At 42.8% G+C, this 23,984-nt stretch overlaps 2 protein-coding genes across 2 annotated transcripts; both read left to right on the top strand.

Moving 5' to 3' along the window:
- Nucleotides 1-110: 110 nt before the first annotated feature.
- bean1 (brain expressed, associated with NEDD4, 1) lies at nucleotides 111-15,577 on the top strand (the record flags this gene model as incomplete). The annotated part of the gene is made up of 5 exons (XM_068721962.1): nucleotides 111-345; nucleotides 773-914; nucleotides 7,951-15,057; nucleotides 15,173-15,263; nucleotides 15,350-15,577. Coding segments are annotated over 3 exons (762 nt in total), but the record flags the coding sequence as incomplete, so codon positions are not given.
- Nucleotides 15,578-18,493: 2,916 nt separating this feature from the next.
- On the top strand, nucleotides 18,494-23,676 carry LOC137880550 (transmembrane protein 41A-B-like). The gene is made up of 5 exons (XM_068721961.1): nucleotides 18,494-18,636; nucleotides 22,642-22,792; nucleotides 22,897-23,058; nucleotides 23,206-23,344; nucleotides 23,431-23,676. The coding sequence occupies exons 1-5, from the start codon at nucleotides 18,494-18,496 to the stop codon at nucleotides 23,664-23,666; spliced, it is 831 nt and encodes a 276-aa protein (XP_068578062.1). The 3' UTR covers nucleotides 23,667-23,676.
- The last annotated feature ends 308 nt before the right edge of the window (nucleotides 23,677-23,984 follow it).

The raw sequence follows: 23,984 nt of genomic DNA, 5'->3' as shown, positions 1-23,984 counted from the left end.
CTCTCGCTTTACCCTCAGACACTACAGAGATGTCCCTCAGCGTTTTTTGGAGGAGACCAAAACGGAGCTCAAAAGAGGTGAATATGTTGGACTTATGAACGCGCACACATGTTCCCCCTCCTCTCGTCTCTCTCTCTGCAGTGAGCTCCAACCAGAGCCATGGGGAGTACCCGGACTGCCGGAGTGAGAGGGAGTCGGGAGGGGAGGCGTCTCTCCTGGTGTCTCCGCTGGTGGTGGCGGGGATCGTTATAGGCCTGGTCCTCTTCCTCTCCTGCATCACCATCATCGTCGGCAGCCTGCGCAAAGACAGTCGACTCCGAAACCCACACCTCCGAGCGAGCTACGGTCAGTCCGCCTGTGAACGTCCACGACAAAACTGAACGCGATGAAGCATTCTCAGGTTTTACCGTAGCCGTTATCGCAACACACTTAATAAATGAACCACGGACTGAAATCATTACAAAGTCATCAGAACGGGTCCACTGTGTTGTAGCATGTAACACTCCATGGCCCATTTAGTCAGGATCTTTCTCACATAGCTGCTGAAACACCCCTACACATTATTCTTGCTCACGTTGGTCTGAAAATTCTCGACACACCTACACATCTTCACACGCAGAACTCGCTTCCAAAAAAAATTATTCAGCGGGTTTTCAGTTTCTCCAGAGAATGTGATGTTAATTGTCCTTTTGTTGTCGCCTCTTTGTATACAAAATAACAAGATAAAAATCGTAAAACTCTCAATTCAAATTTTTGCTTCATGTCTCTGCAGGTCTGGACGGTTTTTCCTATGGCGGCTCGGTAGGAGAGCTGAGATCTACCTGCTTAGAAGACTTTCCTCCTGGTTTGGACTTTGATTCATACAGAGAGACTCTGTCACAAGTCAACAACCTGTACCCCGACTCACCGCCACGGTAAGAACTACCGTGGATCTACGGTAACATGACCGACGCCTGGGCATGTGGCCCTCTGTTACTACTTCATCGTCTGCATGAGACGTAGCTCTACTGTGAACCCATCTACGTCACAACGACAGGCGTATTATTAAGAGCCAGAGGTGGATGGGTCAAACAAACACAGGACTTTAACTCAGGAGGCCGCCGTTTGTGTCCCGAGTGAGACCAGAAGTCGAGTGCGGTTATGCCACCGGGTCACATCACGTTACCATAGCTACAGTTTGTTTAAAAACACTCCTCCTTTTGCCAATTATGTCAAATGTCAAAATCTAAAACATAAGTGACCGTTCAGACGTGTCCCCCAGTGCTCTCTGTCCACTTGGCTTGACCCTTTCTTCAGCGGTAATTCATTTATTAAGGAGCACTGCTACCTTTGGTGCCCTTTGTGAGGGTGAGCAGCAATGAGCCTGTGTGTGTGTGTGTGTGTGTGTGTGTGTGTGTGTGTGTGTGTGTTTGTGTGTGTGTGTGTGTGAGAGAGAGAATGAGAGAAAGAAAGAAAGAGCTCGCTAAAGGCCAATGTCATGGTGTTTTTGATCTAAATGTCAGCTGGTCTAATTGGCAACTTTAATAATTCACATACATCCCTCCCCTGCAGTGTGTGTGTGTGTGTGTGTGTGTGTGTGTGTGTGTGTGTCTGGCTCTGCTGTAGAAACATTCACTCACTTAACCCAAATGAATCGATCGACGGTTGGATAGCATCTTATCTTTTCTTTTTGTTCATTAAAAGAGTTCATTACTGACTGAGACAGTTATCTGACTTTCCGAGGTCCGCGGTCACATTTCAAACTTAACGACTTTCAGCATCATTATGGGGGGGAAGGGGGGGGGGGGGGGTAATTAAATGATAATAATACTATTGATTATTTCAATTAAGTTACTGAGAATTCATGTTTCTGTCAGTTAGGTATTAAAGATCTAAATACTACAATACTCGCATAGCATTTAGCACGATAGCCTCATTTACTGAGATACGATAGTTGTGTCTCATTTACCGTTGTGTTTGTGGACTGCCGTTTTGAAGCCTCGAGTTCGGCATTCCGGCTGTCGCCATCTTGCTTTTTTTGCAACAAGAAAAAGTGACCATATCTGGACTGAGGAGGAGTGACGTAGAGACGCCGTATACGTCTCTGGTAGAGACCTGTCAATCACAAGGTAGCCCCGCCCCTGAATCATCCCCTGCTTTATGGTCTGTTTGACTTAAGCCCGAAAGTCCCCCATTTGGACGCAGAAGTACAAAAATTGTGCACAGTTTAGTGTACAAAGTGACTGCCAAAGAACCCACGAAGAACGAATACAATGATGCTACAGTTCTGGAAAAACCTCAGAAACCTGGGAACAACATGAACTAGGTCACTTCTACACGAGACAAACACAACTCCCATTAGCTAAGTTTCCAAATAACAAAATATCATAAATCATAACTCAAGAACTCAAGAACTGACCAGAGAAAACAGCTGCTACTGGTCGTTAGCTACGTGCTAGCTCCGAACGAGAAGCATCAAAAAGCATCTCCGTTTGACACAGATTACGGCGATATATTCCATTTCTCTCCCCGGTAAACCATCGCAGAGCTGTTCAGCATCAAACACAAAAAAGCCACACAGCTTTATGGAATATTGTACTCACTTTTGGTCGAATCTCAGCCAAAAAAATTAAATATTTCCGTACTTCCACGTCTCTGTGTTCCAGCTGCATCCGCTCTGTGAGAATGCATTGTTTACGGAAGTCTCCGACGTTCCTCGGCTTGTTGGGAGGGATGGAAGTCTCAGCAAATTGGATTTCAGATCTGACATCAGATGGGACGTTTTTCATTCCCATTGGCTAATAGTGCTGTCAATCATCTAACTTCCAATTCCCTGCAATTCTATTGGCTTCTACGGTTCGAAGGCGGGCTCAATGGTGAAAATCGGAGAAAGGGGGGCTGAGCTGCAGCCCTGAACAGAGACACAGAGCTGGATCTGAAATGAACACAGAGACTAGAAAGGGCCTGGAAAGGATCCTGGCCTTCAAATGAAGCCCTAACTGCTCTGTTTAGATGTATTGAACATCATTAGTGATGTATACAAGTTAAATATATAGTTTGGTACATGATAAAGTTAAAATAACACACATTGTGCAACATGTGTAAAAGTGTAAACATTGGAATCCTCGCCTGAAATCTCTGTACTGGATCCTCTCTAGCTTATGAATGCTTCACTTTATCTAAGTAAAAATGTGTATAGAGAACCTCAACATATAGATCTATGATCTGGGAGAGCTTGAAAGCTTGGATCTACACACCAGAAATAGTGGAAAATCATGTAGAAAACAAGATGCAAATATGGCGTTTAAGTTTCTGATCACAGAACCATGATATTTCTCACTGCAGTTGCTCAGTTTCAGGATCATCCGAGCCTCCATACGCGATACTCGTATAGGTGGATATTGATTCATGCTGAATTAATAGCGTTGCACATTCGCATTCATCATGTCGAACCTGAGGCTGAAGCTCCGTGCTGGGCTTGTGATCCGGGGACTAAACCAGCGCTCGTGTTCTCGGTGCGTAACGCAGACAAAGTGCTTTCTGCTGAAAGATGCGTCATCGGCGGGGCGATTACACCTGGTCAGCAGTAGGGTTTTATGTTTGCTGCGATGCTGCAGGGTCCTATGTGGGCCAAGAAAACCTTCCCGTTACAGCTCCCGCAAGACGCGTGATGAATCCATTCATAATGTTTATGAGATATATATACCGAAAGCTGCTGATTAGCGGTGCGGGGGCAGACGCCTCAACGCGGCGTTTGTCCTTGCTTCAACTCGAGCGGCAGGAGCGTGAGAGGACCGGTGGACGGGAAGGAAAAGGAGAGGAAGAGGGGAGCTAGCGAGCTACGTCAGCGCTCTGGCAGAGAACCAGAGCGTTCTGGACGGCCTGTGTGAGAGCCGGACTCTCTGGCCCGGACGATGGGACGCCAGCCAACGCACACACACACACACACACACACACACACACACACACACACACACGCACGCACACATCCAGACACACATGCATACATACATACACAACGCACATTTTGTTTACCATAATGCTGACAAGACGTTTTTTTTTGGTACACTGGCAACAAGCAGGTAGTTGCAGTCATGTGCTGATCCTGCAGAGGGTGTGTGTGTGTGTGTGCGTGTGTGTGTGTGCATGTGCATGTGCCTGTGTGTGTGTGTGTGTGTGTGTGTGTGTGTGTGTGTGTGTGTGTTTTAGGCCACAGATGGTTGAGGAAAACTCAGAGAACTCAGATCAACAGCTCACCTACTGAGACAGTGAACGTTACACTTCCGACACAAACACACACACACACACACACACACACACACACACACACACACACACACACACACACACTTTGTCTTCCAGAAAAACTTGCGCTCATGGATCAGCTGCTCACCTGTGGAGACTGAAAGCTTCTGCTTCCTCTCAGAGAGAAGCCGGGGCGAGCTTTGGCTCACACACACAGACACACACACACACACACACACACACACACACACACACACACACACACACACACTCACGCACACAGAGACCATATGCTCTATGCTGTAGCTGAAGTCGTCCGGTGTCCAGCTCTTTAGAGCGTCACAACCAGAGCATGAAAACATGCCAGAGGTCCTCCCTTTCTCATGAACACATCTCACTTAGACGTCCTTCTCTATCGTACCTTCAAACAGATAAATGTCTACTTGATTATGTTCCGAGGCAACTTTTACTTCCAACTATTCACATTTCGTGACGGCCTTGTGTCTGGACAAAAGACGTTCCTGCCTAAAGCCCCGTCAGCCCATCGCTGACATCGCCGCAGCCTCGGCCTGCGTGGAACTCGTGTCTCAGAGGAGACAAATTATTATCGCTCAGCCACACCTAGCTAACACACTCTCTCACACACACACACACACACACACACACACACACACACATACACACACGTGTTAGCAGAACACACATACGTGTAAAACAACACACTCATTATGAGGCTTCTGCAGAAACACACAGGCAGCAGGAGGCCTCAAGGGAACAGAGGAGCTTGTAGCTCCTGAGAGACCAAAGACACAGGGATCCTCAGAGTGTTACAACACCTCCGAAACACCCAGCACACACACACACACACACACACACACACACACACACACACACACACACACACACACACACACACTCACCGTCTCCAATTTTCACCTCAACATGCCTGATATTCACACGGATGTTCAAGGTCAGAAAATGATAAATATACGTTTGTATAACTGTAGATACCCTCAATCGTTTGTTTTGTGCACGAGTGTAAGGGGGGGCAGGTGTGTGACAGGAATAAATTAAAACCGTCTTTCTCCACTGTTCCAGCAATCACCACCTCTGGTTTGAGAGTTTGAAAGAGAGACTGAATGAGAACGTTCAAAAGTAACCGCCGTAACATTGCAGCCGTTCACTAACCCGGTTTTCCTCGTGACATTCTGGCATTCCCGTCTACTCGCAACGGGAGAGCAGTCTGTCGCCTATTCTAAGCGGGTTTTCCCCCATGTTTAAATACATACATATTCTGATAGAAAAACGGTAGGCAATATATATGTATATATGTGAGCGAGAGAGAGAGAGAGAGAGAGAGAGAGAGAGAGAGAGAGAGAGAGAGAGAAGTGGACATTCTGTTTTTCTGAGCCTCGTCCTCACATCCAGGCGAAAATAGCTTCTTTCTTTCACGCAAAAACACACACACATTGAACAGGAAACCACAAAAACGCACACTCAAAAGGCTCCAATGCTGCTGGCAAGTGGGCACACACACACACACACACACACACACACACACACACACATGCACAAAGGTGTGGTGAAGGGCAAAAAGAACGAAAGAGGACACGGTACAACACGCACTTCGGTGGTACCAGACTGATATAATTAAGCAGTAACTGATTGAGTTATACTGATTTACTGCTTCCTGTGCCCCCATCATCATCTACCATTACACACACACACACACACACTATAATTCTATTTACTTTTTTTTTCTACTTTATATATTCCATCTTCACTCTGGTTGTTGATGTTGGTAGAAAGCTGCTGGAGGAGTTCATCAGGGCAGCGTTGTTGTTGTTTTTTTTGGCACTTTGTCAAAAACAGCAAGAAGGAGGCGGCGGCCTTCATCAAATCTTGCACTCGATGGTAAAACATCGAGCATTGTTAACACCCAGAAGTATGTCAAACTAAGTGTTGCCACGCAAACCACAAGGAGTGAGTCTTGCATTGTGTGCAGCCGCGTCAGATTTTGCAGGATTGATAGAGAAATGTGGCCTTGGGTTGGGAAGAATAAGCAATAGTTACAATGTCATGTTTTTTCATGGGTAATAATCATCAACCAGAGATGTTAAAATACTACAAAGCCGGACTAACATTAGATTTTTTTTTTCCTAAATGTTGAGCCATGCATTGTCGAAGAAGTTTTCTGAAAGCTGGACTTTTTTTGTCTCCCCCTTCTGGCGGTGAGAGTAACTACACAAACACTGTTCCTGCAGGTGAGCTCGCCGCATTACCCCCCGTCCCCAGGAGGGTTTTGTCCTCCTGGACGATCCCTGTCTTCTTTTTAAAAACTTAAATCCTTCCTCTTGAGTTTCTCTTTTATCTGGAGCATCCACTCCAGAAACTCTTCTTGTACGCTTCTTTCCGCCGTACTGCTTCTTGCTGCTCCGTCGCAATCGTCTCGCACCCCTTACTGGCCCCTTACTGGCCCCTTACTGGCCCCTTAGTGGCCCCTGAGTGGCCTCTTTAGCTATGGCTGGTTGACGTGAAACACATCCCCAGAGGGCCACCATGGGAAAGTCGTCACGGACACCAGACACCGCAACTCCGGTATACTGTACCTCACTGTGTGAACTCATTTGGCAGGAACAATTCAGCGTAACAGACGCTCATTTATATATGTCAAAGTCCCGAAGTTTGCTTTTTCATAAAACCGTGCACGCAGTAGGCTCAGCGGGGCAGTTTTCGGCCCGTTCGGCCTGCTGCGGTGTCGTTGACTTCTCACCCGCTCCTGGCACGCTGCTCTGTAACTGGACCCGGACCTCTGACCTCTCAGACACGAACAGAGGAACCTCCTGAGGGGAGCGTTGCAGAGGCACACGCAGGGACAAGCCAGCGGTCAAATGAACTTTGCAACAGGGATATTCTCTGCACACATTTGAAAAATAATAAACACATAACAGTGTGCGCAGCGCCGCACAGTTGATTTTGTGTTTGTGTGGGTGCTTATGGGGTCCAATATATCACAAACACGGATGTGTGCAAAGGAGTGGGCATGAAAGCAAGAAAGGCATTGGATATTTATTTTCAGACGTTGTTTTAGTTACATAAAACGCTTCTCTTTCTTTTTCCGTGTCCCTGTCAGTGTGGAGAGGCAGATGTAACTGGACAGCTATCAGCACACGATGTATAATAGAGTTAGCAGTGTACACACAGTTGTGCACTTTATGAGCAGGAGCAATGGGGTTCTATTCAGAAAATGAAAGAGCTCTAAACCGGGATGAGGGTCTGGATCCAGGACTATAATATCCCCGCACTGTAAAATTCACATTTCAAAGTTTTCTTTTAATAATATTCCCAATTCCCAGTTTTGAAATAAATAATAAAAAGCTTTAAGCTAAGTGATGTGAAAACACATTATCAAAGCATTTTATTTCAAATATCTAAACATAAAAAAAATCTATTAAATAGCAATGTTCTAGTCAAAATTTATTGAAAAAAAGATGAATAATTTCCAAAAATTCCCAACATGTTTTTAATCTAACAAAATATTCGGCTTTAATCCATATTTGTTGGCATTCAACAACATTTTCACTGCGGTGAAAAAAACGTTTGACTCTACACACCTTTTTATTAACGGTGCGGTCTAGCAGCAATCTAACAGCACCATACATTATGTAACCTTAGTAACCTTTGAACCAATAGAAAATAACAACTGTTTTGATTTTCTCTCCATAGATACGATGAGTGTGTCGGCCCAGGTTCGCCTCAGATCTACATACCTTCCGATGACCCGCCTCCTTACTCCCTATTGGACCCCTGTCAGAGAGGGGCGGAGCAGGAGGAGCAGCCGGACCACGCCGGGCAGGATCCCTCTCCGTACTGCGGAGAGGCCTCGGCCGGCGCTGCCTGGTTCTCCCCGTCCCACTACCCGCCGGGCCTACGGGAGCACCAGCACATCGCCTCCATCTCCTTCCCGCTGGAGGCGGCGCCGCCGTACGAGTCGGTGCTGGCCGAGCAGGGACAGCGCCTCCCTCTCGGGCCGTGTGACCTTTACAAACACCAATCGGAGAGGGGGGACGATGGCAACTCCCGGCAGCCGGGGGCGAACCACATCTTGTAGGACAATTAATTAGTTTCTTTCACCTGCGCCGCTGGTTGTCCCCCGGTTGAATTAAAACAAAAAAAAAACACACTTGTGATATGGGGCACAAAATGGAGCAGATGTGACACCAAACTGTGGACACTAATGAGATGTCACACGCACAGTTGCTGACACCTAATAAGGCTGAAAATTAGTCAGCTCCTCGGTGGACTGAAATGAAGTCGGGACTCCAGTTTCTTGACAAAATCCCCCCCCCCCCCAAAATAAACCTCACTAGTTTGCGTTGTGTAAAGTTTCTGAAACGACGGCTTCTCCCCAGTGACGCTTGCTCGGACAAAAGACGTCCGTCCCCGTGAGAACGCCGTCGTCTCGTTAAATGTCCTGCCGCGTTCTGACCGTTGGACGAGGACGGATGGCGAAGACTCCCGTTTGGGGTTCGGGCCGCTACGACGCTAACATCTATTCGTCGAGGACGGCGGGCTTTGACTTTGACTGAAGAAGAAAGACCGGAACAATATCAATGTGGTTTTTAGTAGCTGAAGCGCCTCAGAGCACTCCCCTCCTCCCCCTCTCCTCCCATGTCTTTGGGTCTGATCCTCACCCGTCTATTTAAACGATGTTTTGGAGGAGAGTAGAACTACCACAACACCACTGCCGATCTCCAGTCTCCGTGTCAACGTTTAGAGCAGTGTGCCGTAGCTTCCAGTGTGGCGGTAGTACCGTGACAATGACCTTGTGGTGATTTAAAAAAAAAAAAAAAACGAATTAGGAAACCACCTGGACAGGAAGAGAAGGCGCTCTCATGATGTTATGGAAGTCGTTGTTGTCACCAGAGAGGGGACTTGTCTTGTACAAATTTGCCATGACTCTTTCTATCAAGGGCTTTGGTTTTTAACATGTATATAAATATAGATCTTCTGTAACCGGACCCCAGCAGCAACATGTAGCTCGGCGACCCTCCTCCTCCTCCTGACGAGGTCGGGTTGATGCAACGCAGACGTTACACATTAAACTGTAGATCTCAACACTCTGTTTACTGGAGAGATGGACGCTTCTGACTTTTGTATTTTTCTCTTCGTTTCGCGCTCATGAAAGATTTTTTTTTTTTTTTTTTTTTTTTCTTATTGCGCTTCTCAACACGTGTGAGCAACGCCTGGATCTGAATCACATGAGTCATTAGCAACGTAAACACTCACTTTACCAGATTAATGTGTGACTCAAAGACGTTAACAGAGCGACATGGAATCATTTTCAGTGTCGATTCGTCTTCCAATTATTAATAGGTTAAATGCTTGGGTCTATAAAATGCCAGAAAATAGGGAAGAACGTCCATAAAAAATATACTTAAAATCCAAAGATGTTTAGTTTACTTTCACAATTGAGGTTTCAAAAATAAATATATATATATAGGATGTTTTATTACTAATCAAAGTGGGGAAAAGTGATGCATCTTAGTAACATTTAGATTGAGCAAATTTGCAAAACATGGGTAGAAGCATGGAGGTCACATGAGCAGACGAGTGCATCGCGGCTTCCTGTCCCGCCTCGTGGACTTCTCCCGTTTCTTAATCCAGACGTTTCAGTTGTCTGACCTTAACTATAGCTAAACCACAATGTAATATAATTTAATGCATAAGTTTATACGTGCGTGAATGTCTTGACATAAAGAAAAGCGTTCTCCAGGCGGCGTCATGTGTGGCACATTAACAAAACCAGAGCTGAATACCTCCGGTCTGCATTGTTGAACCACCAGATGTGACAAAGACAGAAGCAGCGGAGTTATCCTGGAGACGACACATCAGCGGCGACAGGAAGCAGGAAGTCATTTGAGGCTGAGCTTTTAAAAAAAAAAAAAAAAAAAAGTAATTAGTTTAAATTTAGAGAAATCAGTCTTGTTTTCTGTTCCTGAACTTAGTAACGTTTGTGTTAAAATGTGTGCCTAGAAGGCGTCAGACTGTTAGCTTGAACATTGTAGCCATAATACGATAATCTCAATGCAGCTAACGAACTGTTCTACGTTTGCCAAGAAGTATTGGTTCCTTCTAATTAGTTGAATCCCTGTTAAATCCCCTTCTCGACTGTTTCCAGCTGTTGTTCCGGTGATCAGGTCGCGTTGTTTATTCGCTTCAGATTGGCAGCTATAGACGAGGTAACTGCATCAACTCACGTCCTTAGTTTAATTAACCGGTGAGCCATTCAGAGGCACTCTAGCCAACTGCTATTCCTCTGCTCGTAACGCACCGCTAATTTTCAGTTTTTCTCACGGTAACTTTCAGGGAGAGTGTCATATGACAATATTAGACCCTGACTGATTCAAATGTTCTCCACGATCCGCCTTCACAGAGAGACCTGCTGCTAAATGATTAGCGCCCCGCTATTTCAAAATATCCCCAAACACAATTAACTCAATATCTATACTTTAAGCAGCCAGAGTCGGGACTAGCAAAAACAAAGCGCTAAGGTGCTAATGTTTTAATGTTTTAATGTTTTAATGTTTTAATGTTTTTTAAACGCTCCATTGCTTGCAGCAACCAGTCATGTGGTAACTTTAGAGGCAATTTGGTGCGGTGCTCTGATTCATTTTGGCACATGAGTCATGACACACCGGTCATGTTTTAGGTGTTCGTCACCATTGTTTTGGAAGAAGTTTTGGTTACGTTAAGAACTGAATCTAGTGTGGCGTTATATTTTTAATAGGGACATTTGGTTGTAATGTTCAGTAACTTGCAAAATAGTCTTGAAACTTAACGTGAATAGAATCGTGATTAGATCTGAAGATAAATTGTGATATACATTTTTGCCACTCCTATCATGAAGTAATATTCTAAAATTGATTGGCTTAAAAGTCCATTTAGGTGAGTCATATAGGCCAACTAGTGATTTAGTGATACTTGTGTCAGTGTCCACAAAAAAAACTCAGACAAACCGATTGATTTAGCTTTTTGGAATTAAGAAAATATGAGATATAATAATAGAAGGAAATATGTCGGTCTTCCTATGAAACGTGTTCGGGATAATGGTTTAAAAAGTACAAACAAAACTTTTTTTTCTACTCTTCAAAAGTAGTACTTGGTGCACTCATACTTTTGAGAGTAGTGGGTGTATATTTTCGAAATATCAAATACAATCAAAACTCAAATTAACTCAAGAGAAAGAAACAGGATCTTTTCCTCTTCCATTGACATTAATGCAACGTTTTTCATGTTTTTTCAAAAAATGCTTTTTTTTTTCATGTTTAGTTCAAGATTTAAAACATAATTGTCTGTGAATTAAAAAATAAAAAAAGCCATGGTCAGTTCAAGTACAAGTTGATTTAAATAATATCTTGGGTTTTTAATAATGAGACTGTTAAAAGACACAGAGAATCTAAAATATCCTTCATAGAATAAAAGCACCCATTTGCAGCCCTCATATCCTCCCACGTTGTATATATATATATATGTATGTACACAAAGTCCCATCTATCTATGTCGAAAACACCCATCACACAGATATACAGCAGAGAACCCAAACACCCGAGAGCTGAAGACGCAGAACTACCATGTGACATCTTCACTCGCCTGTTCATCAATAATAATAACAACAATAATAATCCTGAATAACATCATCTGGGTCTACTTTGCCATGTGTAACGTGAGGAATATTCTAACGCTTTAGTAGAGTGTAGAAAAAGTACAACGTAAAGATCGGGGTTGTCAGTATCGTAGTATTTGTTCATTAAAAACACTTACTAAGAACTAGAGAGACGTATTTGCAGCACATTTGTTTGCATGTCGTTACTATTCCTCAGCTCGGTCGACGTTAACCTGTGGGTGCGTTCTCTGTCAGTGTGTAAATGTCCTACATGTGTATCACTTCCCATCTCTCCTCTCTTTCGTTGTGTTGTCGAGACGACAGACGTCATGTAAATATTAGGTACTGCGGTCAATAATGTTCCTTTGTGTTCTGTATTTAGAGATTTTGTTAAATATTTTCTTCTGTAGAGAAGGATGAATAAATCTGAACTCTTATATGAACCCGAGTGGCTGGTGAATCAACAACAGACTGTATATAGGAAGTGGACGTATCGCAACGTCACTTTCGAGGCCTTGAGTTCGGCCATTTTGGATTACGGCTGTCACCATGTTGTTGTTTTTTTTCAGCCGATAAACGGAAGTGACCATATTTGGAATGCGGAGGAGTGACGTAGAGACGCCGTATACAGTTCTGGTAGAGACAGCGACATGTCAATCACAGTAAGCCCCGCCCCTAAAGCATCCCCTGCTTTATGGTGTGTTTGACTCTAAATGGAGCATAATGTACTAAATGAACATCATGCTGTATTGAAGAAGACTGTAAACTAGAGATTGAGACCATAAGCTCATGTTTACAATGTTTACTGAGGGAATAAATCAAGAGAGAAGTCGAGTCATTTTAGACTAGACTTCTATACGACCAGAGGAGTCGCCCCCTGATGGACACTAGAGAGAATGCAGGTATAAGACACTTCTACATCAGCTTCTCCAGAACCAGAGGTTTCCGCCTGGGATCAACTGGAAACACATAAACCTGCATTCAGCATCAATTTTATATCCCGAGTCTGCAATGTCTCCAGCAGGGGGCGCCCCACATTCAGAGGGTAGACCATCTATATTTTTAAGTAACAGGACCGTCTTTAACATTTTATAATCAAACTTTTGTTTTTTTTGTAGTGCTACTGTATAATTTCAACATGTGATTTTGAGACACGCTTCAACATGCAGAATGAATATTGTTGTCTTTGTTTTTTGATTTATTTTTCACACTCAGGAGCAAGTGAGGATAACAACAATCTCGTACATGTAATGCGTTATCCAGCTGTGTTTGTCGACCTACAGGACAGTTCTGTACTAGATGTCCACTTGAGGTCAACCGAGGCTTTTCTAGCTCACATGTAACTGGAGGATTACACCCACATTACAGTGATGCTATGCAAAATCAGACAAACTGGTTCTCTTTGTATCCGAGGACTTGATTTGTGCATTTAAAAAGTGCACATCGTCATGACATCGCTGCTGCACAAAGCTCACACATCTTTTTCTATATGTTCTGCACCGCCAAAGAAACGCACCAAAATAAGCCCATACGAGCATGACAATACATAACCATAGAGGACATTGAGTCAACTCGTGCATGTGTAGCTTTGTTTAACAACTGAACCAAGTGAAAAGGAAGCAAAGGGAGGAAAAGTCAGGGAAATAACAACCGACATCCTCTGAACAACAACTCCAATTCTTAAACGATAAAAAGAAAACCATGAAACAAAAATGAACATGCAAAGTGTAAGAAGCACAAGCTACTGTTACTGTGCTGCATGCAAATAACAAAGCGACCTCTCTTCAGTAGAATTAAGTATTTGTGCTCTCTGACGCTTAAGAACGACATTTTTACGCTGAAGAATACTTTTTCCCCCAATTATAGATCTATTTGTTTTGTCAGATGTTGAAATTAAATGATCGTGGGTTTAGACATCAGCTGTGTAACATTTCAACACGTTTTTTTTATTTGCAGCCTCTCATGAACCTAGCTTGTACACACACACACACACACACACACACACACACACAAACACACACACACAGTACTAAGCCAAACGTGTTGTTGCCGGTGATAATTACGGATCATTGATCGTGCTGTAATTTAGGCGCTGAGTGTGCGGTTACTCAGGCAAAAATATCTGACAGCATTGATGTTTCTGGTGTGGTTTCCAGCACCTATTGATTTATTGCGCTGTATGCAAAGCTCCTGTGTTTTTCAACGTCTTACCCAGAGAGCACAGCGTGGTCTGATCATCCGTCGTCACTAAACACAGTTTTCAAAATTTACGAAAACAAAGTCAATTCTAGCCAATTTAAAATTGAACGTGTTTATAAAAACATAAAAGCTTGAATCTGGATAAGTTTGCGCTCTTTGTTGAACAAGCTTGTTTTACCCTCGAGGCTCATTTTGTTTTGTCTCCCCTTGTGGTCATTTTTTTACTTTTTGCAGTTGCTTCACCCCTTTTTGTAATCGTTTTGTATCTCTTGCAGTTGCTTTGCGTCTCTTTGTTGTCGTTTCATGTTTCTTTGCGGTCATATCGTGTGTCTTTGCAGTGGCATTTCGTCTCTTTTGCAGTCATTCCTGCGTCTCTTTTTGAATGGCTTTGCGGCTCTTTGCAGTTGCTTTACCTCCTTTTTGTATATCTCTATATCTCTCGCAGTTGCTTCATGTCTCTTTTGTCGTCATTTCGAGTGCCTTTGTGGTTTTGGGGCGTGTCTCTTCAAAGTGACGTTTTGCAGGTGAAGGCCTGCTAAACCCGGTGAGTCATCCATCCATGGAGTAAATCCAGTTTCCTCTGCCTCTGATTACAATCCCCATAGTATTCACCTGATGTGGATGCAAAACCCCGAACATCAAAACTTAAAGTGTCTACGCTTTAACTTCAAAGTCATCGTTTCCGTTCAGATTCAATGTGCTGTGATGCACGATTAAAATCAGGCCTCTGACTGCCGAGTATCTCCGTAACAATCAGTTGTTTTCCTTCACGCTTTGTGCTTTTGATACGAGCTGAAGAGAGAGATTTATTTTTGGCATCTCTTTTTCCTAAAACTGAACCGGGTGGATTGTTAAGATGCTTTAGAGACAAAGAACCGCCCAGCCCAAGTCACAACAGAGACGTCACAGACGCTAACTTCCCTGTTGAAGACTCACTAACAGACGAACTGCTGCTGAGTTTACCCGAGGTGAGTTGTTTAAAATATCTCTTCGAGCTTTCACTGACAACTAGAAAGGATCATTCATTCGTATCATGACATAGAAAAGCAGAGGATTGCACTAATCCTGAGTGTTCTCCTGCAGAAGATGAAGGCTCAGATTGTGTTCCTGCTCTTGGTTTTGGCGGTCGGCCTTCAGGCGCAGAGGTCAGTGGTTCTCCACGGGGACCAAAAAGGTAATCCTGGGTGTCACAAAGTTACTTACGAACCAAAAGCTTCGTGGATTTTAAACTGACAGCAGCTCTGTTCAAAAATCTTACAGTTGTCGAAGAGGAAGAGGCCATAGAGAGAATTATGGGGAACGGCTCGACCCGCTCAAGGCCAGAAACGAAACCTGCGGGGACATGAAAGGACGGACGGCAAGAGATCGTATTCTTTCACTTCATGAACGTCCTGCGAGCCGTCACAAAAAGGTTGTTCAGACACGTCTCGTTGTGCTGCTGCTGCCATCAAGTGTGATGGATTAAAGGTTCCTTCTCTTCTGGTTAAACTTGCTCCCCTCAATGTTATTTATGATGGACTGCAGATGTACACTAGGCTGCACTTTCTTTTCACACACCATTGCACAATGTTAAGACACATTCAGGTGGCTCCCTCTTGATTTAAGGTCAGTTTCACTGATATCAATTTACCTTTAAATGCAAACTGCCCTTATTTTCTAGTGTCTGATAGCAAGAAATTACTTTTAAATATTCGTTCTCTGTCATTCTGCTTATTTAAATAAAGGTTTTGCTTTCTCATCTTGAAACAAATGTTTTCAGTAAAGTTCCTCTGGTTATTTAAAAATGGATTATTGTTCGTTAGATTGTGTCAAACCTCAGGGTGTGTTCTTTTTTCCTCCCTTAGTTATTTAGTTTGTTGGTCATTAGGGGCCCGAGCACCGACAACGCCGGGCCGCGAGGACCCTGTTGAAGCTGAAGGAATTATTATTAGGGCCTGAAGTCATGCGACCCATAAAATTTGAGATTTTATGGGTCGCATGCTCGGGTATGACAAAATGTCTCACTACAGTTCCACAGGCCATGGCCATCACCCAACAACATGACATTTGACACACACATATTCAGCTCCGTCTGCTCTAACTATGAAGCTCCGCCCATTCAGATTTCCACCATTTTTAACTTTTGTGAAAAACACATTTTTGCAAACTGCTCCTAAACGCTGCATCAGATTTCTACCAAATTTGATGTGGATCATGATTTATTCGATCTCATCAACAACACTTTAAAAAACGTGTTGATAACTTATCGCGATGAGAAGAAATGGACCAATGAACTGGTTCTGTACATCAATCAACCTCACTTTATCATCACCAAATTTGAGACATACGTCCACATAGCAATCTGTAACGTACCCTCACACTTTTTTGGCCATTTTTCCCATTTTCAGGCTTTGTATTTTCACAAACTCGTCTTACAGTATTTATGCGATCGGCTTCAAATTTGGTCAGCACTTTTATAATGAAAAGTTATCAAAATCATGAGTTTTCATGTAACAATCTTGGCGTGGCGTGGCGTCCATTTTGAGCAATTTTTCCTGCAAATTGAAGTTGTTGTAACTCCAAGGTAAATCGTCAAATCTGCCCGAAATGTCTCATGCAGGATGCTAGTCCAGGCCTGTAAACATGCCCATGCCTCAATTTTCGCATAGTCATAACGCCACCTACTGGCAAAGGGAAATGACAAATTTTACACTTTGACGTACTCCTCCCAGCCATTTCACCAGATCAACCTCAAATTTTAGAAAGAAAGCCTTAAGACGTTGATGATAGTTCATCATGAATATTGTGAGTTTTTGTATAACTGCAACGCTTTGTTCGCCATCAAAATGCAAGCTGATTTTTCTGTAACTTGGGGTACTCAAAAACTCATGGAACTTTGTCCATATGTCATAGGCGATAAAAATACAGGTTTCATGTGGATTTTTGGCTTGGCCGTTCTAAGTTGCCTCGATAGCGCCCCCTGCAAACTTTCAACAGAGCAGCCCCAGCGCCCCGTTTCACCTACATGTATGAAATTTAGTAGGCACATTTAAAAAAAAAAGTCTCTTGGGACCATGCTCTAAAATCTGGAAGTCGGACATTTTTATTTTTGTGTGAATTTCCCTTTGATTCTTGCCACTTTCTAGTCGCTATACTTTAACGGACTCCTCCGAGAGACTTTATCAGAGCCACTTCAAATTTGGTCAGTACAATCCAAAGACCTTTGTGATTAAAAGTTATATTATATTATTATATCACTGGACCGTTTTTTGGAAGCATTAACATGTAAACAGCTAGTTGAGGTGAAGTTAATTTGGGATGTTTTATACTTTTACAGGTTGCAGGCTTACAGTTAAAGCTTTGCATCATGTCTCATGAACTGATGCCATGTTGTGTTTGGAATCTCTTGATCTGTAAAGTAACTAAAATCTGTCAAATACATGTAGGCTAGTGAAGGACAAAGTGCAACATTTGATGAATCCAGATGTAGTAAGTTAAAGTATAAAGTACCATACAAATAAAATACTCAAGTAAAAGTATGTCAAAATTACTTATTTAAAACATATTTTTTTAAATGAACAATTACTTAAGTAAAACAAAGTAGCGATATCACACGACGAAAATACTTAATTGCAAGTAAGCTATTGAATACATTTAAAAAAGTAAAAAATACAACTTTAAAAGGAGAATGTAAGTGTACTTAAAGTACTTAAAATAAAAGCACTCAATGAGAGAAATGGCACACACCAGTAAATACTGTCAGGCCTACCCTGATATAGTAGCCCCTCAACAGAAAACATATACATACAAATATATAGAAATACAATACAGTAAAAAAGAAAAATTAAACAATTAAACACAAATATGCACAGGTTATTTTAAAAGCGTTGCTCTTTATTTTACACCTGTATTATTTTATAAAATAGATATTTGATGCATAATAAGGATCCTGATCTATAAATATTACTAATGTAACTCAACACATGGCCTTCACCATGCGGCCCTCTAGTGGCTCTTTGGTGTGAGTGCACGTTCAGAGTTCTCACTGACAGCAGACTGTGTTCCCACACTTCTGTTAAATGAGTGAAACCTGTTCAGTGTCCGTCTGTCTGAAGGTATGAAGACGTCATCTGTGAAGTGACAGCAGAGAAGAAACAAACGACGAAGAGGAGAGAAGCTGCTGCTGCTGAGGTGACACAAATGTCAACATGAGTCTTGAGTTTGTTGGTCACCGGCTGCCATGTGATCCGTGAGCCGAACCCAGCCAGAATGTCAACCGTCATTAGCAGCCTGCCACCCCAACTGACCCGCAAACACGTTGACTTTTGCTTCACGGGCGGGTTTCTTGTTTCTTCCTCTTCAATTCTAAAACACCGGTGTCAGTGAAGTTCGAGCGGTGAAAGAGGTTTTCAGCACCGGAGCGACATGCGCTCCTTAGCGGGACTGGCTGCCCTTGTGGCGGCGGCGAGTGTGTTCCTCTACCTGCTGTCGACCCATCTCCCCCCGGGGCCGACGCACGTCCCGCCGGGGTCAGCGGAGGGGGAGGACGGGGGAGTCCAGGAGTACAGGTATAAAAAAACAAAGAGAGACAGTGCAGCTTTAATAATTAAAACAGTTTTAATGTCTTAAAATGTGGAAGAAACCACTGTTATTTTTTAAGTTATTCCTTCTGTAGTCTTTTTATTATTATTATTATTATTATTATGAATGTTATTGATTTTCAAGATGTTTATTGGCAATCAACAACAAAGTCTTGAGGGAAAAAAACACTTTAAAATCCAGTTGGGGATTATAGGCCTACATTTAAATTAGGCTACTTGAGTATCTATAAAATTATAATAAAGTGTTTTTTTAATAATTTTTTTTACTTATTTATGCAAAAATTATTCCTCCTGTCCGAAAAAAAATTACTAGAATAAAGTCCAATATAATCTTTACAGAGAGGGACTAGGTACTGTATATTAACTGTCATTACAGCCACAGTCACTCTGGTGACTTTCTGTTTGCTTGTTCTCCTGTAATAATTTGGGGTTTTCTCCTACATTACAGTAAAGTGAACATCAGCTCTGTGATTGTGAAACTGACCGTGAGCAGAGTCATTTATCATCTTCAGATTATTTATTTATGAAGCAGAAGTTAATGTTTCTGCTCATCACGTCTTGTAATAATCTCGTGACCTCATATTTACCTTGACACCACTTGGACTAGTGACCCAACAGTGTTTACCTTCCTCTCTCCCAGTGCATGCTGGGACAGGATCCCTACAAATAACGGCAACCAATTAATAACCTCTCCAAATACCAGACAAGTCATCTGTGCTTATTTTATGTTCTTGACATTCTGTGTTGAGCACAGCATCAGTTCCCCATCTTTTACATTAATATGATATTTAAATGAAGTAAGACTCCACACTGCTTTATTCTGCTCATATTAGTCTTCAGATCTGTTGCACAAATAAGACAAATTATTAAATGTGTTTGATATTCACATCTCCTCCCGGTACATATCGGACTGATCGCGTTACTCCTCAGTGTGTGTGTGTGTGTGTGTGTGTGTGTGTGTGTGTGTGTGTGTGTTGCAATGTGCCAGACAGTCAAGTGTGTGTGTGGTTGTCTAGAGATGATAGAATAACGCCGACCAAGACACTCTGAAGCCAAGAGCAGGACCCGTGTGTGTGTGTGTGTGTGTGTGTGTGTGTGTGTGTGTGTGTGTGTGTGTGTGTGTGTGTGTGCTTGCACTCATTACATTGATATGACTCATATTATACAGTTACTTATCAAGTCATTTAAACATGGCGTGATCGCACCCGGCAACATTTTGTGTGTGTGTGTGTGTGTGTATTTCTGTGTGTGTTGTTTTCATGATACATGTATGAGTATCAAGTCATCTTTATTTATTAATGTATTAATTAACTATGAAAATCTGCACCTTTTCAAACACCAAAAAAACTGAATAACAGAATTAAAGTGACATTATTTTCAGGGGTTGTCCTGAAATGAAATGCTGCAGAGTTACGCTGCTCTCTCTCTCTCTCTCTCTCTCTCTCTCTCTCTCTCTCTCTCTCTCTCTCTCTCTCTCTCTCTCTCTCTCTCTCTCTCTCTCTCTCTCTCTCTCTCTCTCTCTATATATATATATGTATATATAATAATATTAAGACTGAGTGTAACTGTTGGTTAAACCTCAGTGATCTGATGGTGGAGTTAAGATCAGCATATAACAGTAACACCATAGTTAAAATAATAATAGTACATCTTTAATATCTCGACATACACCATATATCTCTCTCTTCAATGCATCAATGCTAAACGACATGCGGTATCAAATTAAGAGCTGCAGGTTGTTATCGTCATTTCATTAATACATTGCATTTGTTTCATGCTGCTGTTTCAGCTGAAACGATGTCAGAATCATGGATTATCATTGATAATCAGGGCTGTGCCAGATTTGATTTGTATTTATTTACTTTTAGGAAAACTGTCATAGTATAAAGAGCAAATCACCATATGCATAAAATCTGTTTAAAAACAAGGTTGAACTTATCAGAACTGTTGGATTTTTAGCAATTTGTTTTGTGCAATTTAAGCCGCTGTCTAAAAGTAAACTGTACATATTTGTACTTTTGTATGAAAACTATTAAAATAAATAGTGTTGGAGAATCAAACCGGAATCACAAAACACAATATCTCGATACTCAACTGCATCCATATCTTTCTTACACTCCTATTGATAATGTATATTCATAATATAGTCAACTGTTTCCATTGTTAGTGTGTTCACTGGCTCCAGCTTCTAGAAAGTGATTTGCTGCTTTTCTCCGTTTAAAATCTCTTTCAATTAAATTTCTGGTTGGAAACATTGAAGCGTCATCTCGAGCTCTGGGGAATTATTGTTTGCTATTTTATGACATTTTATAATCTTACCAGTTCATCACTTAACTACAACATTTAGTTTAGTTTATTTACACAATTTAAAAATGCACAAATATAAAGGGAGAAAAATATCACAGTGCAGGAAAAGGCTCATTGGAAGCCTCCACCTTTATAATGTTAAAATTTCACAAAACACAAAATTAATATACATGAAATATGATTAAATATTGATGACAAAAGTAATTTTGGGATTCATCGATATTGAAAACAATCATTAGTTGCAGCCCTAGTTGCTTTAAAAACTCAACATTAAACTTTATATCACTTCTTAGTTGTGTAGAAACCTCATCTGTTCTCCTGTAAGTATGTATATCTATATATATATATATATATATATATATATATATACACACACACACATATGTGTATATACATATATTTATATACATATATATATTTATATGAAGACTTGTGTCGCTGCGTGTGCAGAAACTAAATGTTTCTCATGGGACGATGCGTTGACGCATTTCCCTCCTTAAGTACTGCACACACACACACACACACACACACTCACACACACACACACACACACACACACACACACACACACACACACACACACACACACACACACACACACACGTCTGAGCGCTCACGCATCATCGACCTGCTGACCAATGACGGAGCAGAGTGTTTGTCCGCTGACCAGTACGCTGCACGTCGGAGCAGGTGGGAGAGGAAGTCGGCATCTTGAGTTTCAACGGGGGGGATTTTGGTGTGTGTGTGTGTGTTGAGTGTCTTCCCTCCCTCTGCTCAAGTGTACACTATTTCTGTCCCTCGATCAAATGTATCCTGTTACCTTCCTTCTAATAGCTTTCCTCTTCTTTCTCTGTCAAGCGTTATAAAAGTCATTCTACAACTCTAACTTTGAGCTCCGCTGTTTAAAACAATCCTCTCATATAAAACAATGTTTAAATCATATATTAATATTAATGTAACTTCACATTCAACTATCAGTACTGAATAGAGATCCAACATCCAGCAGTTAATAACCTAAAACAGGATTATTTAAAGGAATATAACGGGGGGAATGCTATTAAAATATGACTCAAATAATACTTTTGCTGCACCAACACCAATAGTAACGGGAAGAGTTCAACAATTTATTGTGCATAAAAAGAGCTTACAGGTAAGGTGATGGGAGGCAGACCGGTCCAGGTCCAGGTCCAGGTCCAGGTCCAGGTTCAGGTAAAAGATCAGAGTCAGGTTCAGGGTTGCTTGAAAAACCAAAGTTCATGTCATCTTGGATGAACTGTCAAAGCAACAAAAGACCTCTGGGCTGGAATTTGTAGGAAGCGACTGATGAGGGAAGTGAGAGCAGGTGAGCAGGTGAGCAGGTGGACGAGGGAAGTCTGGTGGACAGGTAGGAAACGACATTTAACGGAATGTGGCTGCGGTCCAGGTCCATTTCTACTTTTCTACTTTGAGGACTGATCGGCTGATTTATTGTAACTGGATTTTTACTAAACTGCTAAATATTCATTACAAGTATCAGATTAAAACAAATCTATTGTTGGGGCTGTAGTGAAAGGCATTCTGGGAGATGTTATAAATCAGTGTGTGAGTCCTTCTTAAAGCTCCAGGAATGTGTGGACAAAGGATGAGGCGCTAAGTCTTTGCCGCGGTGCGTTTCTTTCCATCCAGGCTGAAGTTCCCGTCGGACCTGGACGAGCTGCGGGAGCTCGCAGAGATGCTCAAGTTCTACAAAAGAGAACACCACGACTACGTTCTGCTGCTGTTCTGCAGCGCCTACCTCTACAAGCAGTCCTTCGCCATACCGGGCTCCTCCTTTCTGGTGAGGCGTGCTGAACACACACACATGTAGGACGTGAGGACAGGATAGAATCGAGTACCACTTTCACGTCTAGTTTGACTCCGATCCATCTCATCCTCCTTCAGAACATGTTAGCCGGAGCGATATTCGGGCCCTGGGAGGGCCTGGTGTTGGCCTGCCTGCTCACCACCGTCGGCTCCACCTTCTGCTTCCTGCTCTCCTCCGCGTTCGGAAAGCAGCACGTGGTCCAGCACTTCCCGGAGAAGGTGGCCCTGCTGCAGAGGAAGGTAAGGCGCCTCCCCGTCCGAGAGTCACGATGATCGTGACAAAACGATTACTTAGAATATTTTGTACTTGTCGGGTTCTTCCTAGTTTGAAGGAAACCTCGCAGACTCTCTGTTCCTGCTTCCTTCTTCTCTTCCTCCCTCCGTCAGGTGGAGGAAAACCGCAGCAGTTTGTTCTTCTTCCTCCTTTTCCTCCGTTTCTTCCCTATGACTCCTAACTGGTTCCTTAACATCACCTGTCCCGTCCTCAACATCCCCATGCCCATTTTCTTCTTCTCTGTGTTCATAGGTGAGACTCCACACACACACACACACTTAAAAAAAACACACTCCAAACACTGATGACTCAGCGGTTTTCTCCTCCTCCTCCTCCAGGTTTGATCCCCTACAACTTCATCTGCGTTCGCACGGGCTCCATCCTCTCCGAGATCTCCTCCCTGGACGACATCTTCTCCTGGGGGACGCTGGCCCAGCTCCTGGCCATCGCCCTCGTGGCTCTCCTCCCGGGGGCGCTGATCAAGCGGTACGGCGAAGCTCACCTCAAGGTGGACGACATGGACAGCAACGGACCCAGCCGGGCTGAAGTCGAGCAGGACCGGAAGAGACGGTGATTCCTGGGACTGAAAAGAGGAAGCGTCGTGGTCGGAAGAATTGAGATGGAGGAAAAAAAAAAAAAAAACTCTCTCCGCTGGGAGGCATGTGACCTTTTCTCCACTCGGGCCTCGTGGTCACACCAAAACGGCTCATCGCACTCACAGTATGAGTCGTTCTGAAAGTTTGGGAATGTCCTCGGGTCACGTTGCATCGTCTTGTCTTAAGACTTTTTCAAAATTGGCTTTTTAATGATTTAAACCTGAGGAATGACTTAGATTCTTTTATTGAATTTACCCCAACTACATGTGCCATCGATCGCTGGCTGCCGGTCTCCA

This window comes from Cebidichthys violaceus, unplaced genomic scaffold, assembly GCF_023349555.1.
Source record: "Cebidichthys violaceus isolate CVI_PGR_0920_01 unplaced genomic scaffold, fCebVio1.0.p SCAF_286, whole genome shotgun sequence".
Taxonomy (NCBI): domain Eukaryota; kingdom Metazoa; phylum Chordata; class Actinopteri; order Perciformes; family Stichaeidae; genus Cebidichthys; species Cebidichthys violaceus.
Note: the sequence above shows the minus strand (reverse complement) of the source record. Positions and strands in the feature narration are given on the sequence as shown.